This window comes from Anabrus simplex, chromosome 8 (assembly GCF_040414725.1).
Source record: "Anabrus simplex isolate iqAnaSimp1 chromosome 8, ASM4041472v1, whole genome shotgun sequence".
Lineage (NCBI taxonomy): Eukaryota > Metazoa > Arthropoda > Insecta > Orthoptera > Tettigoniidae > Anabrus > Anabrus simplex.
In genome coordinates this window covers 65,583,159-65,606,497 of record NC_090272.1, presented here as the reverse complement: position 1 = coordinate 65,606,497, position 23,339 = coordinate 65,583,159, and the positions used below count along the sequence as shown (strand labels likewise).

At 40.0% G+C, this 23,339-nt stretch overlaps 1 protein-coding gene across 1 annotated transcript in view; it reads right to left on the bottom strand.

Annotated features, from left to right (window-relative positions):
* Positions 1-320: 320 nt before the first annotated feature.
* The window catches only part of LOC136879128 (probable phosphite transport system-binding protein PtxB), a 63,693-nt gene continuing 40,674 nt past the window's right edge, over positions 321-23,339 (bottom strand). Inside the window, exons 3-6 of the mRNA XM_068228920.1 lie at positions 21,284-21,434; positions 19,408-19,547; positions 18,462-18,647; positions 321-782 (exon numbers count right to left, since the gene is read on the bottom strand). Of these exons, the coding sequence (XP_068085021.1) occupies positions 601-782; positions 18,462-18,647; positions 19,408-19,547; positions 21,284-21,434 (659 nt within the window). The 3' untranslated portion in view covers positions 321-600. The remainder of the gene's footprint in view (positions 783-18,461; positions 18,648-19,407; positions 19,548-21,283; positions 21,435-23,339) is intronic.

Here is a 23,339-nt window from a genome sequence, read left to right as displayed (position 1 = left end):
GCTCCCTTATGTAGCAGCACGTAGGCACTGCGGAGAACATTTCCTGGCGCCTATTATAATTAATGGATTTGTAGTTGGACAAGTGAATGCCCAAAGCAGTCATTTGTTTTGTTAAATGCATACCTTAACATTCTTATGTAGGCCTACAATACATTTTTGCCTTTCAGCATACAGCCCTCTGCGAATGAACTAGGCATTTTCAAAAGGCTCTGTTTACAAATAATGGCGTGACCTCATTTGCTTGAATGCTTCTTACCTTGAAATAATTAGAAACTGAGTGTAACTATCATCCTCTAAGTTTCTATCTGCCCACATCAAAATGAATTGGAATATCTGTCACCAGTACTTTATAATCTCCTTTATTTGTATAAAAGTAAGAATTCAACATCGAGTAAAGATATTTAAACAAAGTTTATTTGATACCGGTGTCATGCATAGTCGAGAACACTTTGTGGTAAACATTCACAAACAGCTTGTTGAGTGCTGGACTGGAATCTTGTACAATAAAACCCTGTTAAGGGGCTGATGACCTTCGATGTTAGGCCCCTTAAAACAACAAGCATCATCAGCAAAACAACAAGCATCAGCATCAAAACCCTGTTAATAGTACCGAGGTCCAAGATGCATGTTTTTCACTGCACTTTGTATGTCTCTCTCCATCTCGTATACCTCTAAACAATTTGGTACGAACTTCGATAGTCCATATTTCTTCAATTGGGAGCTCCATAATTTGTTGTCAGATATCTTCATAAATGCTTGAGTCAGCTTTTTCTTCATATCATCTGTAAAATAGAATTACTGGTAAAGTGAACATCACAAACTGAAATGAACTAAAAACACAGTAGCGTGACCCTGTCATGCATGAATAGCTGGTCGTACAGTAGAAGATTTTAGGGTTACAATGTAAAATTTATATGCTGCCCGTCCTGACATATAGTCTGGAGAGTTGCATCACACATAAAAGAGAAGAAAGTCAACTGTAAGTTTGCAAAATGATGTTCCTTAGACCAGCTGTACAGAAAACAAGGAAAGACAGAATTAAGAATGATCAGATGTAAAGAAATAAGAAATAAGATGGAGGGCTTTGGTACACTACCCTACCCAGAGAGAATCTGGAAAAGGGAATGGATGAAGAAGAAGAGATATAAAGAAACCTACAAGTCAGCCTACCCATGGGAGAAAGGCTGAGTGTTGCAATGTTGAAATGGCTAGGACACGTTAAGCGGATGCAGCTGACTTGAATTCAAAGGCAGTATTTTGAGAAGATCATTCCGGGACGAAGACTATTTAGGTGCCCTAGAAAATGAAGGTTAGACTAAGATTAGAGAAGAAAGGAGAAACATGGGGTGCTCTGGAGAGAGAAGCAGCACACCAAGACTGTAACTAATAGAGATACATCATCCTAAAACATCCCACCCAGCTTGTTGGAAGGAATTCATGATGATGAATAAACACGATTCACATTCATTGTTCTTTCTTCTCGACCCCACTTTTATTCACCAATACTGAACCCAGCTATTTGAATATTTCGACTCTTTCAGAATTCTGGTCATCGATATTGATGGGACCCAAATCAGTTTGATGAGATAACATCATATACAGTGAAACCTCGTTGGTGCGTTCCTCATTAACATGTTTTTCGACTTCGTACATCGTAAATTCGAAGTCCCAATTCTCATCGTATTAAATCTATATAAAAGTATTACTTAATCATGTCACGAATTTTTGCTATTACTGCTTAGTACGATCTCACTTTTCCTAGCCCTGAAAATGTTATCCCACGTGAATGAAACATGATTTCCAACTCAGGTAAGAGCCATCGCCACAGTTGGGTGATTATGGAAAAAGGCCTTAAATTTGTGAACTTCACAGGATAAGTTGCACCTTCGGGGAGCAAGCCGTTAACCTCAGGAATGTTCAGTTTTGCTTGCCAGTTAGCTGTGAGATTGCTGAATAACACAGTGAGTCTATTTGTGCTTGTATTTTGCATTCCATTCAGAAGTTAGAAATTTATTTTGTGCTGAGTGGTACAGTGAAGAGTAGCAAATATTTGTCGCTACGTGCAGTAGCCTATATATGGATTAGGAACGTAATCATGTGAAATTGACTAGCATGGTGCATATTTGTCTTGTGATAGCCTATACAGAAAAAGTCGTGAAATTCTTTACTAATGAAGACAAAATTTAAATCTGTCAAATCTGACTGGCGTCCGCATCTTACAGTGCACAGAGATTGCAAATGTTGAATTCAAACCGTGGAGTTTCGACTCTTCACTCTAGTTGGTTAAAGTTTATTCAAAATGGCAGTAAAAGTTGCACCTCCCATGCACTGACTAAGAGAGTAACCAGTAAATAATGTTTAACCCTTAACTTGACGATGTGCCATTTTTTGCACACTAATATTTAAAAAATATTATCAAATCATCAAGTCAAGCTTTGCATATTTCCTTAAGACTATGTATTTGTCGGACATTCTACAGCACATGGAAAGAGTTATGTCTCCATCTGCCGGTGCAACTGTGTACTGCATCTACTTTGAGTGAACATGGCGGAGAGAAAGCGCGGTCACCCTAGACAGCAGGTAAATATATGTTTCAAATCGTGTTCGTAGAGCTAAAACAATAGTTTCCAGATGTCAAATTATAAGCAAGAAGGTTTAGAATTTTGGCTAATGCTTGTTATTTTCTTCTAAACACTAAATTAGAGTAGTTATAATTTGAATTATAGCGCGCCATTTTTGGCACATTACCAAATTTACGAGAGAGCTGCTATTTGTACAAGTGTGCCAGAAATGGCACAGTGCCAAATATTCAGTAATACCTGTAAGTTTTAGAATTTTCTGAAATGTTCAATATAGCTCCTCTGTTTCAAACCTTTTTTATTCAATTTTCTGTGACAGAAACCATATATTATAAGTTACATATTTTATGTAACATTTACTATACAATACTCATTTCAATTTTAGGAAGAAAATGAGGCATTTTCCCATCGCACAAGGAGAATAATGGCGTTAATTCCTGAGCCAGGATCATCGGACATTGGTTCAGATCTTGATGACGAAGAAAAGGATGAACTTCATTATTTTTTGGAAGATGCCCATAAGGAGACTGCAAGTGACTGTGAATCTGATAGTGCCAATGTGAGTTCACCTCCACCATTTCTTCCAGACGAGCTTGTGGAAATGCTTGACAGTTTTGATAAATATGACTTTTTGGACACAACAGATGGTATTGCTTCAAAAATAAATGAACCCACAGAATTTGGGGAAGATACATTTTGTGACAATTCGATTCCAGTAGTGGTTCCATCTCCTCACAATATCATGGGAAGTGAACTGAGTAGAAGTATTGGTGATTCTGGCCTGGTGGCTGCTGGTTGTAGTGCTGAGACCGTTGCATCTTGTTGTGAGACAGGTCCTGAAGCTGTTATTTCTCCATTTGCTGCCAACATTATTCATACTGATGAATTGTCGTTAGCCGAATCCACGGAAAGTGTGCCTATCTCTAATCATCCAGGTTTACTGGCTTCAGACTTTGCACAAGTTTCTAATTCATCCAAGGAATCACCTCCTACTTCAGGTATGATAACACGTTCAGTAAAAAGTAACAACAATGAAAGTGTTGAGCCAAATTGCACTATTACTTCTAACAGCATAAAACTAACTGGATCATTATCAAAAAAACGAAGAAGTTTCACACCGCCTGCTGGATATCAACCTGCTAACAAAATGTCCCATACATCCAAAGACAATGCTAACAAATCTGTGAAAGATCTAAGAAAAAAACAACAGTGCATAGTGAAAACTACCAGAAAAATAAAATCAAGGACTGTACCCAAAGATAAATACAAATGGAGACCTGGGTCTTTAACTGATAAACCAGACTTTGTACGCAGGGACCTGCAAATTCCTGATACAATCAAAACTCCTTTCGAATATTTTAAAACATTTTTCTCTGATACTTTGGTGGACTTGATTGTTTATAATACCAATCTTTATTCGGTATAAAATAGAGGCAAATCAATCGGTGTTACCAAAGAAGAAATATGTGACATTATTGCAATCGAAATATTGATGGGCATAGTTTCAATGCCTTCTTACACTGACTACTGGTCTCACAAATTTCGGTATTCAGGAGTAGCTGATATCATGTCTCTAAAGCGATACCAACAGATAAGACGGTTCATACATTTTGTGAACAATGAGGATGTGAATGATGACAGATACTTTAAAGTTCGACCAGTCTGTGATATTATTAGACAGGGATGTTTATCTATTCCCCAAGAATAGCGTTTCTCAATTGATGAAATGATCATTCCATACAAAGGAAGGAAAGCAGGTTCTAGAAAGCAGTATTGTCCGAAAAAACCTAAGAAGTGGGGTTTCAAAATGTTTGTTTTGGCTGGCATCAGTGGAATCGTATATGATTTTGTGTTGTATGGCGGTGAGAATACATTCCTTGGGTACACTTTTAGTAAAAAGGTGTCTCAATTTGGTCTTGGAGGAAAAGTTGTGATAGCACTATGTAAATCTATTGTCGATAGTCCTTTATCAATAGTGTACTTCGATAATTATTTCACCTCAGATTTGATTCACTACCTGAGAAATGAATTTGGGATTTTCAGCCTTGGAGTAATAGGCAGCTACAGAACACAAAGTTACAACTTGCCTGATCAGAAAGAGCTAAAGGAAAGGGGGAGAGGATCCATCAGTCAGATTGTTTCAGAAGAGGAAAAAATTAACATTGTTCGATGGCAAGACAATAAGCCTCTGACTATCATAAGCTCTTTTGCTGATGCTTACCCTGTCAGTAAAGTAAAGAGATACTCAAAAGAACTGAAACAAAGAGTTGAAGTAGATTGCCCAAATGTTGTGAAAGAATATAACATCCATATGGGTGGTGTTGACATTGCAGGCATGCTAGTTGCACTCTATAGAATTTGGCTCAAAACAAAACGTTGGTATCTTCAGATTTTTGCACAGTTGATAGACATCTGCCTCAATAATGCCTGGTTGTTACAGAGGAGAGAACTACGCCTGAATGGTCTCAAAAACAAGATGACACTGAAAGAGTTTTGATACGAAATATATCAGTGTCTTCTGAAATGTAACAGAATGAGAGAAAATGGAAGAAATATGAAAAAAATGAACCTCCCAGAGAAGACAATAAAGGAGCCATCAGATCCAAGACCATCAGAAGATGTCCGTCATGACTTTGTTGCACACTTCCCAGTTTATACAACGAGAGGGAGGTGTAGATATTGTGTGAAAGGAAAATCAGTAATCCAGTGCAGTAAGTGCGAAGTAAGATTATGTTTAAAGGAAAACAGTAATTGCTTCGTAGGATTTCACAATAAATTGTGAAATTGTAAAATTAACAGTGAAATAGTAAGTTGTAAGTTGTGAAAAAGATGAAAAAAGATGAAAAGATGAAACAGTGAATATAAAATTCCAGACTAAAAACTACTGTATACAGTGCTTTTTAGGCAAAATTTGGCATATACCTTGTTTTGGGTTTATGTTTTATGTTTTTTGATTATGTAAAGTATTACAATGTTTAATAAAATTAATTCTACTACGATGAAGTTCTTAAATATAGTATATGATTGACTAAAATTTATTGATTTTTCCCTCTACCTTATTTTCTCTAATACTCAGCAATGTGCCATTTTTGGCACACACAAAACAGTGGTTATATTATCTACAACTTAGCAATGTGCCAAAAATGGCACATACAAGAAAGTGGGTTTAAGGAATTCAAAAATTTTTTTAAATATTTTCCCCACATTCCTTAGCATAAATATATGCAATAAAAAGTATAAAACTATTTGTACACAAAATTATTTTTCTCTGCCAATTTAAGGGTTAATAACCCACTGGTCCAAAATAAAAGACTTCTACTAACATTTGTTTTAGAAAGAGTATGATCTGCAATAATAGTTTGGTATTTTTATTGGTCCCCTGCACATGTTTTCATATTTGTTGCTTGATGTTTTTCACACCCTTCAGTGCACTTGTTGTTTTATAAGCCCCAGTGAAAAAGGTTTTCATATTTGTTCTCTTGAGCCACACCTTTTAATATTCTCATCTTTAGAAATGGTACATATAGTTTTCACTTTACCCGTGGATACACAGCATAAAATGCCCTTGTGTCGGAAAAAATCATATCTAGTGTTTGCATACCCCTGTTGGATAGTTTTTATGGATATATTCAGTGGTACGTTTTCTCGCTTAACAAGTTCTTTTTTGTTGTCCCCTGCAGAAATGTCTTAACGAAGTTTCACTGTACTTTGTCTTCTTGTCACTGCCCAGCAGTCCTACCGTGCTTGCTTCGAGTAGAAATTGAGATGTGTCTACCATCATCTCATTCAGGGTTTCAACCATAATCACACCATCTGTAAATGCTTGGATTGTCTCAGTTCCAACCAACCAACAAACCAACCCCATCTCCCTATTATGGTTAGTTGAATGTCTCACTTTCTCTAGCACAATATTAAATAAGATTGCTGGCTGAGGATCGCCCTGTTGCGACCCGTTTCTAACTGTGAAGGGTGGTGACAGTTGATTCACAAACTGTACTTGACAGCTTAATTCAGAGTAACAGGCTTCAATCAAGCTAATATACTTTATGGGGATCCCAAACTCCTGTATTATCTTCCACAACGTTGGCCGATAAATGCTGCCATATGCCTGCTGGAAATTGATGAATATGGGATGTAAATCTTTACTGATCTCATAAAACTTCCATAAATTGTTTTAGTGTAAAGATATGTTCAATGGTTGAATGTTCAGAAGTATGCCATGTTGAAAATGAAATGACCTTTAATGCCGGGAATGTCTGAGGACAAGTTTGGTTTGCCAAATGCAGGTCTTTTTATTGGTTTGACATCCATAGGTGACCTGCGCATTGTGATGATGAAATAATTATGAAGACGACACATACACCCAGCGGAATTAACCAATTATGGTTAAAATTCCCGACCCAGCCGGCAATCAAACCAGGGAACCCTGTGACCAAAGGCCAGTATGCTAACCATTTAGCCATGTTAATATGAGCCTACAATCCCTCCAAGCAATGGTTTCAGACAACCGAGTATCAGAGAGGAGAAGACTTCATAGCCTATCTCCCCCAGTAAGATTCCTTCGTAGTCTGCTATTTTTTTTTTTCTTTTTAAATTGGGTTCACAACTGCTTTCCTCCATTCTTCTGGAACCTCCTCAGTTGACCAGATTTCTGTAACAAGCTGCCTCAGTGCTTCAACCACTGCTTCACCTCCATACTGAAACACCTCTACATTGATAACACTACCACTCTTAAGTCTTGTTGCTTTTGAGGGCTTCTAGGGTTGTTCTTATCTCATTAACTGTTGGTTCAGGTATCCCTTCTTCAATCACTTGTGCTCTCTCATATTTAGCTGTTTCTACTGGGGAGGATTTCACCACTGAATCATCATAATCATTTTCCAGCTCCAGTTTCCCAGGTGTGGTGTATAAGCGCTTGCCACTTCTTCCTACAAAAGTATTGTTTCTGTTCCTCTATCTCCTCCTGCTTGATATTCCTCTTGCTGACTTCTGATTTCACTGTGTCTAGCCATCAATTTCTTCGCCTCCCTACTGGCCTCTCCCCTTTCACTTCTTGCTCAAAGTAATTCTTTGCAGTTCTTGTTCTGACCATCCTTGTCTTCTTCTTCTTCTTCTTCTTCTTCTTCTTCTTCTTCTTCTTCTTCCTGATAACGTTTCTGCTTATGCAGGTCTTTCACAGAGCCTCTTCCAATCTTCTCTTTTTTCCCCACATTCTATCATTCATCACTGTCTGCCACTTTAGTCCTCTCCAATTTACGTCATCCTCCACTTGTTCAGGTCTTCCAATTGGTCTTTTTCCAGATTCTGTCCATTCCAGAGCTCTTCTTGGTAATCTTTCTTGTCCCATTCTTTTGATGTGGCCGAACCATTTCAGCCTAATTTCTCTCCAAATCATTTTAGCCTGCATCTTCCTAAAAGCTTTGTAACAGGTATTTTGATGCCAGCCTCCTTCCTGTTTGCTTCCTTTCTAATCCTGTCCTTCCTGGTCTTGTGGTTCATTGTTCTCACAAATTTCATTACCGTTGATGGATTTTACTGTTAGCCTTGTTATGTAGGGTACATGTTTGGAGTCCATATGTGAGAATTGGAATGAAGTAGGTATGAAACATGGTCAATTTTTCTTTTTTGGATTATTTTATCTGTTACGGAGTTTTCCGTGGTAGGTAGAGGTGAAAGAAGGTGCGGGTGTGAATAGGTCTCCAGCTACGAAAGCAAAATTAATTTAAAATTTAACAAGGTTATATTTTCTTTTCAAAAACAAAGAAATAACAAGCATGGCAGGTACAAAGTAGCAAATCAAAAGGGTAGTTACAATATTTACAGGAATTGGGCTTCGCGCCCTGATTTTACACTGCTTGGGCAATCAGCTCAGTTTTACCCCAAACACGAGTTTTAACAGAGGGGCAGAAAACCCCATTCATACCTAGGAGCCCTTGCTCCAAATTACACAGAAAAGCCTCCACGAGGCATACAACACTCAATTTTCAAAAGAGCCACTCGCTCTCAAAATTTAAGCCTCTCCCAGGCCACACCAAACTCCACCTTCAAGTTGTCCTCACTGGACATAGACACAGGGGTAAAATACCCAACCTACTGAGGTCTATTAAATAAAAATGGGCAATTACATGACCTCTAAAATAACAATTTGAGAGGAGGCGATCTTGCACTCCTAATACACTTGTCTTTAAAAACCTAATCTGGCTCTAGGCCACTAATGCAAGGGCTAATCCCATACTACCGAGGTGACTTTAGAAAAGAGCAATTTGTTTTACATTAACGAAGAATAGGTTGAGAAAATAAGTTCACCTCAAGACAATGTGAGTGGGAGCTCGAGAGGGTTAACACTCTCTATCCCAATATGCAGCTTAAAAGAGAATAGAAGAAAAGATCGTTACATTTTAGGAAAAGGTTACATGGAGGAACGCTTCGCACCCGCCCCGAGAGTTAAACTGCTGAGCTAGCAAAGAAAGAATTTATTAATCGGCCATTACCTTATTGATGACCGCTGCCGAGGAAAGAGGCGCTTCCCGCCTCCTGCTATGTACTTTATACACTGAAAGATGGAACAGAAGTGGCCCGGAGACCCTAAAATCAGCAGTTTATATCCTCTCGCGGAAGGTTCTAGGCGTTAGGGGAATGAAAACACCCTCCCACAAACTTTTTATTGGCTCGGGTACAGAAACATATCCAAGTTGGGGGAAGATACATCGGATTGGTCGGAAATAACTCAAAGAAATTCAGGGTTGGTTAAATGCAAAACAAGGGGAAAGAGAGGGGTATACAGCCAACTTAAACAATAACTGAAAAAAATTTTAGCAAAGACAAACATTTGAAATAAAAATTTCTCCAACAAAATAGTTCTTTGACTTCGCACTAGGTTGCACTATTGTTGATCTTCAGTAGTGTCCTCTAGAAGAGAAAGTTCACACTTCTTACTTCAAGCGAAACAAAAACACATCACAAATGACACAGTTCAAAACTCAAAGTTTTCCATGTGGTGACATCTTCAGAGAAAGTAGAGAATTAATAGCGTAGATAAAGTTCAGACTTCCTCCAGCAGAGGAGTTTCAACTGGCGCACATTTTAAATTAGCGGAGTGGAGGTGTACCGCCCGGTACAGACCTCCCCCCCCAAAAGTTCCTCCCGGGGTGACACATGAAATTGTTTGAAAACAAGGTCCAAGTTTTGATGTAGATATGGAGATTAATTGCCCAAAAAAATTTATAAGATTTTCTTAATTTGGTTTGATTAAGTTTCAAAATTTTGTTGTTGCGGATGAAGAATAGTTTTTAAGTTTGTAGAAGTAGAATTCTGAGGATAAACTTTTAATACTTAAAAGTGATGAAAAATTTTGCAATGTCCACCAAATATTGCTGTTGAATTCCCAAGTGTAGTCATTGCTTATCGTAACTGTCCATGTAGTTGAGGTTGATGAAGTTGGATGGCCAGACCGGCCGTTGCAGCTTGCGTCCAAAGGAGGCCGCTCGGACCCCTCAAGTACCCTGAGATACCGCTCGCCCGCACTATGAGGGGAGCAGAGGTGTTGAAACACGCCGCGCCCGCGGTGAACATATACAGGCTGCGGGCATGTAGCAGGTCGTGCGCCGCACATCAGCCTAGGCCGGGAGGAGAGCTCCGGCTCGCCGTGCACATGTCGTCCTCGCTGGGGCCGAGGGGGCCCGTCCTCGAACCCAGCCGTGGCACAGCGCCGCGCGGCTGCGGGGGCACTGAAACATTAAAGCTAGGCGGCAGAATTGTGTTGGACCATCATGTTTCTTTTGAGGGCACAGGCATGTAGAGAGATTGAGGGGCCAGCGGCGTGCAGATATCCATGGCATTTCATCTAAGCCAGCCACTGTGTGTAGTGGAGCAGGAGACGGGAGCGTGGTAATGGCCGTGGCAAGGACAGGATGGCAGTTTAACAAATCGGGGGAGGTTTCACAGAAATGCTAACATATAAAATAAAATAGAAGGAGCAGAATGCCTTAAGAGTAGAACTCAAAAAAAAATATAACCTTCATATTCCTATCAAATTATATGAAGCAAGTTGACACAAAATTTACACCGGTTTCACCTGGGACAGGTGAACCCTAAATATCCTCTCGGTGGCTGGATTGCTTACTAACAATGTAACCGGCGTAAGAAAATCGAGAATGATGCATGGCCCATGAAATCTGGGGGCAAGCTTGCCCGCGGGAAAAAAATTCTTGACCATCACCTGGTCACCTACCTTCAAAGTGGTGGGTCTCCGTCCACGATCATACTTTTCCCTAACCTTTTCATGAGATACCTTAAGATTGGCTTTAGCCTTCTTCCAAAGATCTTTAATGTTATCCGGATCTATTGTCTCGGGTAGAATGTCACTCAGAGACCAGAGGTTAGAGAGCGGCGTGTTGGGAACAAATTTGAACATCAAAGAAGCTGGAGTAAATTTATGTGATTCATGAACTGCCGAATTCAAAGCAAAAGCTAACCAATGCAGGGACGTGTCCCACCTGGAATGATCATCATGATGATAGGCAATAAGTGCGGACCTGAGATTACGATTAACCCGTTCAGCCAGAGATGGTTGAGGGTAATAAGCAGAAGTAGTTACATGAGAGATGGATAAGTCAAAACAGAATTTACGAAATAAATTAGATGTAAAAGCCTTAGCATTATCAGATACAATATATTGGCACGGACCAAAAGAAGCAAAAATAGAATTTAAGCAAGTAATGGTAGACTGAGCGGTAGCCAGCTTAGTCGGAAATAACCAAGAAAATCTGGTAAACCCATCTACGCATACAAAGATGAACTTGTTAGCATTACCCTTTGACTGGGGAAAGGGTTCTACATAATCAATATACAGGCGTTCCATGGGGCGCGACGCTTGCTGAGAAGACAAGAGGCCTACCTTGGTGGACATGGTCGGTTTACTAAGCAAACGGGATTTACAAGCCTTTACTAGTTCACGGATTTCACCGTCCATACCTTTCCAGATGAACATTTCACGAATCTTTTCACGAGTTTTAAATATTCCCAGATGCCCCCCCAATGGGGTCTCATGATAGTATTTGAAGATCATAGGCACAAGGACAGCTGGAACGACAACCTTCATCATCTTGTCATGCCTCGAAGGGCAACATAAAACACCATTCCTCAGAACATAAGGGACGACATGTTCCCCAGAAGAAAGGGTTTCCATTATCGGAGCCAGCGTCGGATCTTCACGTTGGTATTTCGCAATATCCCTAAAGAGCATGGGAGCATCTGTTAGGATGGCATTAACCTTAGATAGTATGGACTCGGAAGGTGATGAACTGTCGACCGGTTCGTGGGTCTCGACGTCGTTAGAAAACATACGGCTGAGTCCATCAGCAACAACATTTTCGGTACCTCTGATATGTCTAACATCAAACTGGAAGGCAGAAATACGGATGGCCCAACGGGCTATACGACCAGTACGACGCGGCCTACCTAAAACCCAGCTTAAGGCTTGATTATCTGTCTCCAGGTCGAATTTGACATGTTCCAGATAGAGACGGAACTTCTCTAAGGCGAATAAGACTGCCAAACCTTCGAGCTCATAGATGGAATACTTGGCTTCTTGAGCCGACACTGTCCTAGACGCATAGGCGATGGGGCGCCTCCCTAGTTCAGTCTCTTGAAGAAGGACTGCAGCTACCGCTGACGACGATGCGTCGGTTTGGACAATGAATTTCTTCGAGAAATTAGGCATAGCAAGTACAGGGGCATTACAAAGAGCTAATTTAAGGTCTTCAAAAGCGGCTTGTTGAGAAGGTCCCCACTCGAATTTGATGCCTTTCCTACGAAGAAGGTTTAAGGGCGCCGCTCTATTAGCGAAGTTAGGAATAAACTTCCTGAAGAAATTCACCATACCAATGAACCTGGCGATACCTTTAATGTCCTTGGGAGGTTTAAAATCACGGATGGCCTGTGTTCTAGAATGATCGACTGCTACACCATCCGGTGACACAATATGCCCTAGGAAAGACATAGAGGGCTTAGCAAAGGCAACCTTGGACAACTTAACAGTTAACCCAGCCTTACGAAGGCGATCGAGAACTTCTCGCAGATGATCTAGATGTTCTTCAAAAGTCTCTGAAAATACGACGACATCATCCAAGTAGTGATATAAGTACTCAAATTTGATGTCGGAGAAGACCCTATCTAGTAGCCTAGTGAGTACAACTGCTCCCGTGGGGAGCCCGAAAGGCACGCGGTTGTATTCATATAAATTCCAGTCCGTGGCAAACGCTGTAAGATGTTTAGACTCTTCGGCAAGGGGAATTTGATTATAGGCCTGATTCAAGTCCAAGATAGTAAAGAACTTGGCCTTACGAAACCATGAAAAACAAGAATGAAGGTCGGGAAGGGGCACAGATTGTAACACCACCTTCCGATTGAGAGCCCTGTAATCAATGACAGGCCTGAAGCCTCCTTGGGGTTTCGGGACTAAAAAAATAGGCGAAGAATACGCTGACTTAGAGGGCCTAATAATACCGTCCTTCAACATCTGATCGATGATTTCTTTTAGAGCCTTCATTTTAGGTGGAGATAGCCTATAAGGTGGAAAACGGACAGGAATCGAATCCGTGACCTCAATTTTGTATTCAATAAGGTCAGTAACACCAAGAGTATCAGAGAACACCTCGGGAAACGACTGACACAATTTGCGAATACTATCAGCCTGCTCCTCAGGTAGATGTCTAAGGTCTAACAACATCTCATCCTGGGTAGGCGAAATAGAAGAACATGATGCAGAATTACACTTTAATAGAGGGATATTACAATTAGAGGCAAATTTGAAAGTGCAAGACCTACTCTGAAGATCGAGCACAAGACCAGTGTGAGAAATAAAGTCCGCTCCCAATATAATGGGGCAAGACAAATGCTTGGCCACAAACAATTTAACTTTCCATGTGAATTGAAAAATACGAATTTTGACATATAAGGAACCGAGAATTTCTAATGGAGAGGAATTAGCAGAAACGTATTGGATCGCCGACAAACAATAGTTAGGAAGCTTACAAACAGATTTCAATTTTGAATACCAGTCAGCCGAAATAATAGAACAAACACTACCTGAATCTAAGAGAGCTGTTATAGGCTCGTTATTTAACTCAATTTTGAGAAAGGGGACCGGTGCGGGGGAATCCGCCGCAATCCTAAGACACTCTTTGGGACCTTCAAAAGATGAATTTGAAAATTGCTCGTTCCCTGAATTTACAACCTGTTTACCCGGGGCTGAGTCTCGGGAAGATGGATTAGTCGACTCAGCCGAAGCCACTAGTCACTTTTTATTATTGGCATAGGTGGAATTTGCACCAGAAGTTGAGCAGGAGGGGGTGCTATTTGAATTGGGACAATTCTTTGCAATATGTGAGAAAGCCCCACATTTAAAACAGCCTTGTGCTGATCCAGCTCCATTATTTGCCCTACTAGTTTTGACCAATGGGCATTTATTGCGAAGATGGTCAGACGACCCGCAAGCATAACATTTACGGGGTGTGACTGGTCGGCGAGGTGGAGGCCGAGTATTACTGAACGAAGGAGGGGGTTCTTTTGCCACACGCAAAGAATCAGCGTACCTAACTCCTTCCGCTGAGACGGCCAACGCTTCAAGTTCAGAGAAAGTCTGCGGGCATGCCGCGAAACACAAATATGACCTATAAGATGGTGAAATGCCTTCTACAATGGCTTGTACAATCTGGTCCTCAGGGAAGTGCAGAGCAAACACCCTAGTATAAAACTTAATGTCCTGTATGAAATCAGCCAAGTTTTCATCCAAGCGTTGTACACGGTAATAGTACTTCTGAATAAGGGAAGACCTGGCCCTAGCCGGGATGAAGTTAGCTAGCAAATGGGCATGGAAATCCTCAATAGATGATTGCTCGGCAATGGCTCTTACGATTTTATCTGAGAGAATACCAATAGCATACGGATAGATAATTTGCAAAATTTGACATGGAGAAAGAGAAAACACAAGGGCATGATCCTGAAATTCAACTAGAAATCTTAAAAAAGAAATTACATCACTGGTGGTATTAACGGAAAACTTAGAGATACCTCTGAGCAACATTGCCAATGGATGAGGCAAGCTGCTAAACCCGGGTGACATAGTAGGTAAAGGTTTCAATGGCAAGGAAGTTAATTCAGAACGGATGTTACTCAATGATACACGACGTTCAGATTCGTTGTCCAATGGGGCAGGGATAGTTTGAGCAGCAACGGTTATCCTATTAACTTCTCCCTTGGGAGGCGCTTCCTCACTACCTGCATTCACAGTGGTGGGTAGATCGCTTTTGGGAGGAACCTCCCCTGTTAACAATTGAGTGACCTTGCTAGATAATTCAGACATATTTTCAAGCAGCGTACTAGCTTCCTTCTTCTGAACGTCATTCAACTTTAGAGACAACAGATCGTTAACCCTATTCGAAAAATGATATAGCCTAGCTTGCACACGCTTAATTTGATTAGGAGAAGGATCATTTTCATCAAAAAAACTAACTACAGAAGCTAGCCCAGTAATATTCTCCGTGATCGTGGAAAGAGAGTCGTCAATTTCTTTCTCTCCCAAATTGGGGATGGAAATGGGCAAATCTAGGGACTCTCTAAGCTTGTTTGTGTCTACTGCAACCGTGCCTCCAGATTGTACATTTCTAATAGTCAATTCATAGATCAACTCCTCCTTGCGCAAATAGTTAAGATGGAGAACATCGCGAGGGCCGGGCATGGTGACAGAACAATTTTGAAAAACTCAAAAAATTCCAGCAACTGGGAAAATAGTTAGAGTTCGGAACAAACAATGTTTAGCCGTCAAAAGGAGCTAAATTGAGACCCATTCAACCACGCTCTGCTACCACTTGTTACGGAGTTTTCCGTGGTAGGTAGAGGTGAAAGAAGGTGCGGGTGTGAATAGGTCTCCAGCTACGAAAGCAAAATTAATTTAAAATTTAACAAGGTTATATTTTCTTTTCAAAAACAAGAAATAACAAGCATGGCAGGTACAAAGTAGCAAATCAAAAGGGTAGTTACAATATTTACAGGAATTGGGCTTCGCGCCCTGATTTTACACTGCTTGGGCAATCAGCTCAGTTTTACCCCAAACACGAGTTTTAACAGAGGGGCAGAAAACCCCATTCATACCTAGGAGCCCTTGCTCCAAATTACACAGAAAAGCCTCCACGAGGCATACAACACTCAATTTTCAAAAGAGCCACTCGCTCTCAAAATTTAAGCCTCTCCCAGGCCACACCAAACTCCACCTTCAAGTTGTCCTCACTGGACATAGACACAGGGGTAAAATACCCAACCTACTGAGGTCTATTAAATAAAAATGGGCAATTACATGACCTCTAAAATAACAATTTGAGAGGAGGCGATCTTGCACTCCTAATACACTTGTCTTTAAAAACCTAATCTGGCTCTAGGCCACTAATGCAAGGGCTAATCCCATACTACCGAGGTGACTTTAGAAAAGAGCAATTTGTTTTACATTAACGAAGAATAGGTTGAGAAAATAAGTTCACCTCAAGACAATGTGAGTGGGAGCTCGAGAGGGTTAACACTCTCTATCCCAATATGCAGCTTAAAAGAGAATAGAAGAAAAGATCGTTACATTTTAGGAAAAGGTTACATGGAGGAACGCTTCGCACCTGCCCCGAGAGTTAAACTGCTGAGCTAGCAAAGAAAGAATTTATTAATCGGCCATTACCTTATTGATGACCGCTGCCGAGGAGAGAGGCGCTTCCCGCCTCCTGCTATGTACTTTATACACTGAAAGATGGAACAGAAGTGGCCCGGAGACCCTAAAATCAGCAGTTTATATCCTCTCGCGGAAGGTTCTAGGCGTTAGGGGAATGAAAACACCCTCCCACAAACGTTTTATTGGCTCGGGTACAGAAACATATCCAAGTTGGGGGAAGATACATCGGATTGGTCGGAAATAACTCAAAGAAATTCAGGGTTGGTTAAATGCAAAACAAGGGGAAAGAGAGGGGTATACAGCCAACTTAAACAATAACTGAAAAAAAATTTAGCAAAGACAAACATTTGAAATAAAAATTTCTCCAACAAAATAGTTCTTTGACTTCGCACTAGGTTGCACTATTGTTGATCTTCAGTAGTGTCCTCTAGAAGAGAAAGTTCACACTTCTTACTTCAAGCGAAACAAAAACACATCACAAATGACACAGTTCAAAACTCAAAGTTTTCCATGTGGTGACATCTTCAGAGAAAGTAGAGAATTAATAGCGTAGATAAAGTTCAGACTTCCTCCAGCAGAGGAGTTTCAACTGGCGCACATTTTAAATTAGCGGAGTGGAGGTGTACCGCCCGGTACATTATCATTTCAGAGTAAATTTCTCACTTGAAAATAAAATTGAGAAGCTTTCAAAGTCTTATTAAGTATTTCTTGGTTTATTGTGTTATCTTTTAAAATGATACTTCCTAGGTATTTGAAGTTAGAAACAGATTGTAACAGAGTATTTCTTCAAACTATCTTCCAAACACATCTGCCTGTTCCTCTCAAGGAACTACTCTCCCCTCATCAAAGTTATTAGCATTTCAAATCTTTTATGAAATTGTCACATGCATTTTCCTATAGGGACCATCCAGGTATTCTACATCAAAAACTCCTCTCCCTCCACCCTCCTGTATTTCTCTAAGCAGCTCTAACAGGATACAGGATGATGACATAGCTTAAATAATGATCTTTCCCAATTATTAAGAACATGAAACTACTCTTAGCATAATAGTGGTGTTAAATACAGCAAACTCCCAATTATCCAGGTGTGGATTTTCTGTACATAGTTCGGCGATTTAAAAAAATATAAAACAAAGTCTGAAGTACTGTGTTATGTTCTAATTAGAACAAATGTTTTCACTTAGAATGTATTATCGTGCATGTAACTCACATTTTTCTACCGTAAGATGTTACGAGCACCATTCCCACTGTCTATCTTCCATGAAATATTTTCCCTTGTTTCCCATTTTACCTTCAGGCGAATGCCGTGACTAACTTCATAACCTATCCACGGCTGTTTTCCTGTCTATATCTTTGCCAGACCATTTCCCTAGGAGCTAAATGTAGATCATTTCCAACACCCTTAAAGCCGATAATAAAAGGAAAAGATTGAAGTTTTCTCTTGGACAGTTCCCTCCAGAATTCTTGCTCTGTGTTGATACGAAGTGAAAGAAGGAGAAGTGCATTGTTGATCGTACTTTTCTAGCTGCTGACAGATCTCAATAATAGCCTTTAAAATGATTAATTGACAATGAATGTTAACCTGTATCACATTCTTGTTGCTGCTGAAGTTTCGGATGGTTTACATGTGCTAGGAAGATGACAGATGAAAGTAAACCTGTTGTTTTAACTATCTGTGAGTGGTTAAATAGCGATGCCTATGAACCGGGATTTGGGAATGCATTAATCTGTTACTGTAGTACGCAGAACAAAATCTGTTTGACTATACCAAAGTTTTTCCGGAAAATGAGGACTGTCGTCAAGAAAAATGTGAATTAAAAACAGAAACAGAAAAAAACTGGATGATTATTTTCTGAAAGTAAACTGAAAGCAAGTCATATGAAATACAGTGTGTTTTTAGATGTCATTTGGTAAATAAGTTGTCAGTTTCTGGTGAGCTATGCATAAGTAATAGTGGGCTTTCAAATGTGATATGTAATATGTTTTGTAAACATAGTAAATGCACAGTTTCCAGTAAGAACATGTGTATTTTGGATTATGCATGTTTTTCAGTCATTCCTTGTAATCTCAGGTCCACATTAACCTGGATAATCGAGAGTTTGCTGTAGTGAGTTACAGTCATTAGCAGTCAACATTTAAAAATGTAACATGTATATGAAATGACAATCCACCTTTCAGTCTGCTATTGATGACTATGGGATATGGTGGCAGTGGTCCTAAGCTATCCAGCACTAAAATATCCTTGCCTCCATCTTGCAAGTACTTCTTGTTGTAAGCCAGAGTATTTGCATCCACTGCTGCTGCTTCAGCTTGTTTGGTGAGGACCATCTGAACAGAGTTTAGATGGGACCCAGATTCTGAAAATTAAACCATGCAGTTATGAATATATAACATAAAATTTATGGGACATATAATAATCCCTGTAAACAACAACATGTAAAATGAACATTGAGAAGCTGCTGTGGTCTATGAGAGTGTCCTAGCACAACAATCCTGATCCCTAAGTCGTGGGTGTGACGTCAGCCAAGGAATTAGATTTTTTATGAATGTGTGTTGAGTACTCAGCCTGTTGGTTAGATCCTCAACAGCTCTTGCTGTTAGCTGTCACAGATGGCCTAGTCATCACTGAAGAGAGATACTAGACAGTGAGGTAGTTTCCTATTGCTCTCTCACAAAAGTAGGTTTGTTGACAATACCGTACAAAAAATGTGTGGCAGAATATCAGGAAAAGTGAGGAGACACAATGGTGGAATGACACGTGAATGAAAAAGCTAAATAAAAGGAAAATCTGTAGAAAGAGTGGAAGGTGATATGTTTTGAGGAAAGAATTTGATGCAGTAGGGAAATGGAAAGATTGAATGATGTAAAATAAAAATCAGTGTGAAAGAAAAGCAAGACAATGGTAATAACAATCAAAAATAGAGATGTCTAACTGCAATGGTATGGTATGGATTCTATGTAAAACTGTACATTGCTGGCTTAAGATTAATAGTCACATAGAGCCTAAACCTTCAAGCTTGCTTTAATTTGTTATACAGAATTCCTTGTAGGAACCTGCATCTTTGAGATACTTACCTTAAATATTAGGCTACTACACATACATATACCAATACTTACTTAGTGTGTTTCCAAAGAAGGATGCATTCTCTCCTAGTTCCTTTAAAGTTTTTAGAACTATTGTGTTGCCACTTAGAGAACTTTCATCACTATAGGCCCACCGACATCCTCGAAGGTCAAGGAATTCTTTCACGTGTTTCCTGCAATCAGTTAAGTAGATATGCATAATAACTTTCTTATTTTTTAGAACTTGTTTCAAGAATTAACTTAGATGATACAGAAGGTCTAAATTACAAGGCAAAAGTGATTCTTTTTATTACCATGTCGCTAAAGTAATCAGTATTTCTAAAAAGGAGAAACATGGCAAAAGTAGTTATAGCTGGATTTTCTTTGAAACGTCCTGCATGTGAACAGGCCTCGCCTATACAGTAGAAGGGGAGGCTACCTGTTCTCCTGCCCGTCTAACAGGTCCTGTTTACACCCTACTACTACTGCTATTAAACATAAATAGATGTTAATGCCATCTCTCAGGTGGGAGATGTGATACGGTGAAAGAGATGTTCGGAAAAATGAAGGGGTTGGTGGCCGTGGCCTATATTGGGAATTGTCCTGGCATTCATCTTAGTGCAGCAGAATGGAAAACCATTCTCAGGACAGCCAACGGTGGGGACCAGTCCCTCTCTGTCTCCCGAATGCAGAGCTGTAGAGCCATGGCAGAGCTGCGGCCACCCCTCCTCTGCTCAGTTGGTCGGTTGGAGTGCAGAGCTGTCAGACCATGGACCAGCCGTGGCCACTTGTAGGCCGAAGCCTACTCTGCAGCCGCTGACTTTACACCAAAGCAACGGGAAACTACCCCACTCCTCATTTGCCTAGTACGCCTCTTCAGTGACGCCTAGACTATTTATGACAGCTGTGGAGGATCATACCAGCCTTCGGGCTAAATACCCAACAACAACAACAACAACAACACTACGACGTTTTAATTCCTCCTCTGAAGACGGGCCTCTTAAATGGTGATGCCGCCTCACAAGGCCGGGAGATTTGTGATGGTGGAGGAGATGCTCGGAGAAGGTGAAAGGGTTGGCGGCCGTGGCCTATACAAGGAACTGTCTTGGCATTCGTCTTAGTGCAGGAGAATGAAAAACCATGGAAAACCATTCTCAGGACAGCCGACTGTTGGGGCCAGCCATGGGGGCCAGCCATGAGGTCTAGCCCTGTCCCGTCTCCCTCTGCCCGGTTGGCCGGTCGGAGTGCAGAGCTGTTGGACCAAGGACCAGTCGTGGCCACTTGTGGCCACTCTGCATCCATTAAGTTGCTTCTTTTTCAGGCATAATACTGTTACCATATGTTTACTTTTGTAGGTAGTTTATAAATTTATTACTCAAAATTAGTTTCAGCAGACTGAAGAACCTATCAGTTATAAATTGTGCTTTTTGCCACTGTGTGTTCCTTTCCGTTGCTTACAAAGACAAGTTAATGCAGGAAAAGTGAGCAACAGAAGGAAGCAAAAAGGGCAATCATGGAAACACAAAGGGACATGGACAGAAGGACAGCCTCTGCAACTTCATGCTGTCTTTACACACATGGACTATTTCTCCATCAATCTCAATTCTTCTACATCCATTTCTTCTCAGCATCCAACAAGCTCATTTCTGCTTTCCAGCTGTTTCTCAGGAGGGCAAACAACCATATTTACTGAAAAGTGTCCTGACAGATCTTCAATCTTGTGGGAAATGTAGATTAAATGAAAGACAGATAAACACGAGACAAGGGAGGGAACAAAAGGATAAAGGCTTATATTGATGGTAGAAGATTTACAACATGAGACAAGCACAGAAAGAGAAAAAGTGCCCAATAGGCTAGTAGAAATAATGGTAGAGACAAACAAGTAAAGAATATAGTCATAAATAAGTTTAGTGTTCCTTGGTGGGCTCACCTTCCATCTACATGTATAATGATGTCAGCAAAGTAACCTTTCTCGCCCTTATTGTTTTTTGGATGATCAAATACAGCTGCAACTGGTAAGAGTTCTGCAAATTTGTTCTTACTGTCTAGTAGTTTTACATAAGACGACGAGCTCATGAAACCTGTAACAGAGAAGAAATATAAATGGATGGTAAATGTATACATAAGACAGTTGTGTCTTTCATAAAATAAGAGATGATTGAAAACTGTACAAGATGATGATGAAGATGATTGATATCTTCTGCGTTCTGTCAGTAAACTTCTGTCTTGGTAAACTAGCTGCCTTTGTGAATGCTTATTAGCAGCTAAAATCTATTTTACTTTTTATTTTTTAAGTAGCTGTGAGCAAAAGAGTGTACATTAAAGTCTGTGAACCATTAGAACACATGGTGGAAAATATACTGACGTTCCTCCAGAATGTAGTTCTACAATTTATGGGACATAATGTCAAGAGCCGAATCCCTAAGGGAAATGGAACATTTGTACAGCTATATCCTGTTTCATATGAAATGAACTTCATTTTGGTCCATATTGATGATATATCACTATCAACAAGGATGACAAGGTCCACCTACCACCTATTCAATACTGTATATAATATGTTAATATTATTTATTACATCAGGACTAGTTTCAACCCTTGTATTGGGTCATCTTCAGCCTTAAATTATAAATGTAAAAGAACATTAAATGTAACTTGAAAACACCAACACCTAATATAACACTAATGGTATATCTTGAAGCATTAATGAAATACGTTGTGGTTACATATGAGTCCATTGAGTATTGGATAGGTGGACCTTCTCATCCTTGTTGATAGCTATATCCTGTTTGGTAAAAGAAGAACATCTTATGAAAAAGAAAACTTTGATCAACCCTGATTTGCAAAGACTACCCTTCAACTGAATATGGGGGATTGCCGACCTCATGGGTGACCTTGAACACATTGGCTGGACTGAGTGAGAGATGATATGCAACTCACAAAACTCAGCTGTAGGGATGACATGGATTGATTGAAGTGGAGGAAATATTGCCAGAAGGCAGATTCCACATGAGTGGGAAAATGCAAAGATGATGATGATGATGATGATGAGTAAAGAACTGCAGATGATGTTATACTGTACAGGAAGTAGCGTGCAACGTCAGAAAGACTTTGACAAAGTTGTGAGGTGGATGGCTTGCAATGGTATGCTGATAAACAGGGTGAAGAGTCAGGTTGTAAGTTTCACCAAGAGGGAAAGTCCCCTCACTTTTACTGTGTTGACAGAGTGAAAGTACCTCATCGGGACTGGTGTAAGTATCTAGTGTTAATATAAAGATAAGTATCTAGTGTTAATATAAAGAAAGATCTTCACTGCGATAATCACATAAATGTGGTTGTAAATAAAGGTTACAAATATCTTCATATGGTTATGAGGGTATTTAGGAGTTGTAGTAAGGATGGGAAGTTAAAAGGATGAAAATTAGAAAAGCTGTGGAATAGATGAAGTAGCCATAGAAATGATAAGCTGCAGGACCAGTAGGACTCCAGTGGACTTACAGAATATTCAAGTGTGTATGGAGAAAGCAAAAAGTGCCCAAGGATTGGGAAACGGGGTTATAATACCAAAATTCAAGAAAGTACCGTAAATAAGAAGATGTGCAATAACTACCGAGAAATCATCATCATCACCCATGTTGCCAAGATAATGGACAAGGGTTGGACAAACATACTACTAGGGAGTGCCATTTACCTCCAGGTATTGAGATTAATATGGAATAAGAATGTACCAATGAAGGCTAAAGATGTAATGTACAAGGGATATTACTTACGTATAATGACTCAGAGAGATGAGAGTAGAGTACAGGCAGCTGAAATTAAATTCCTGAGGTGTATCGTACAGAAGGTAAGGAAGGAAGGAATGAGAAATGAAGACATACATAAAGACCTAAATGTGCAAAAACTAAACAACAAACTGAAACGGAACATACTGAGGTGGTTTGGACACATCAAGCAGATGAAAGAAGAAAAACTGCCAAAATAACTAC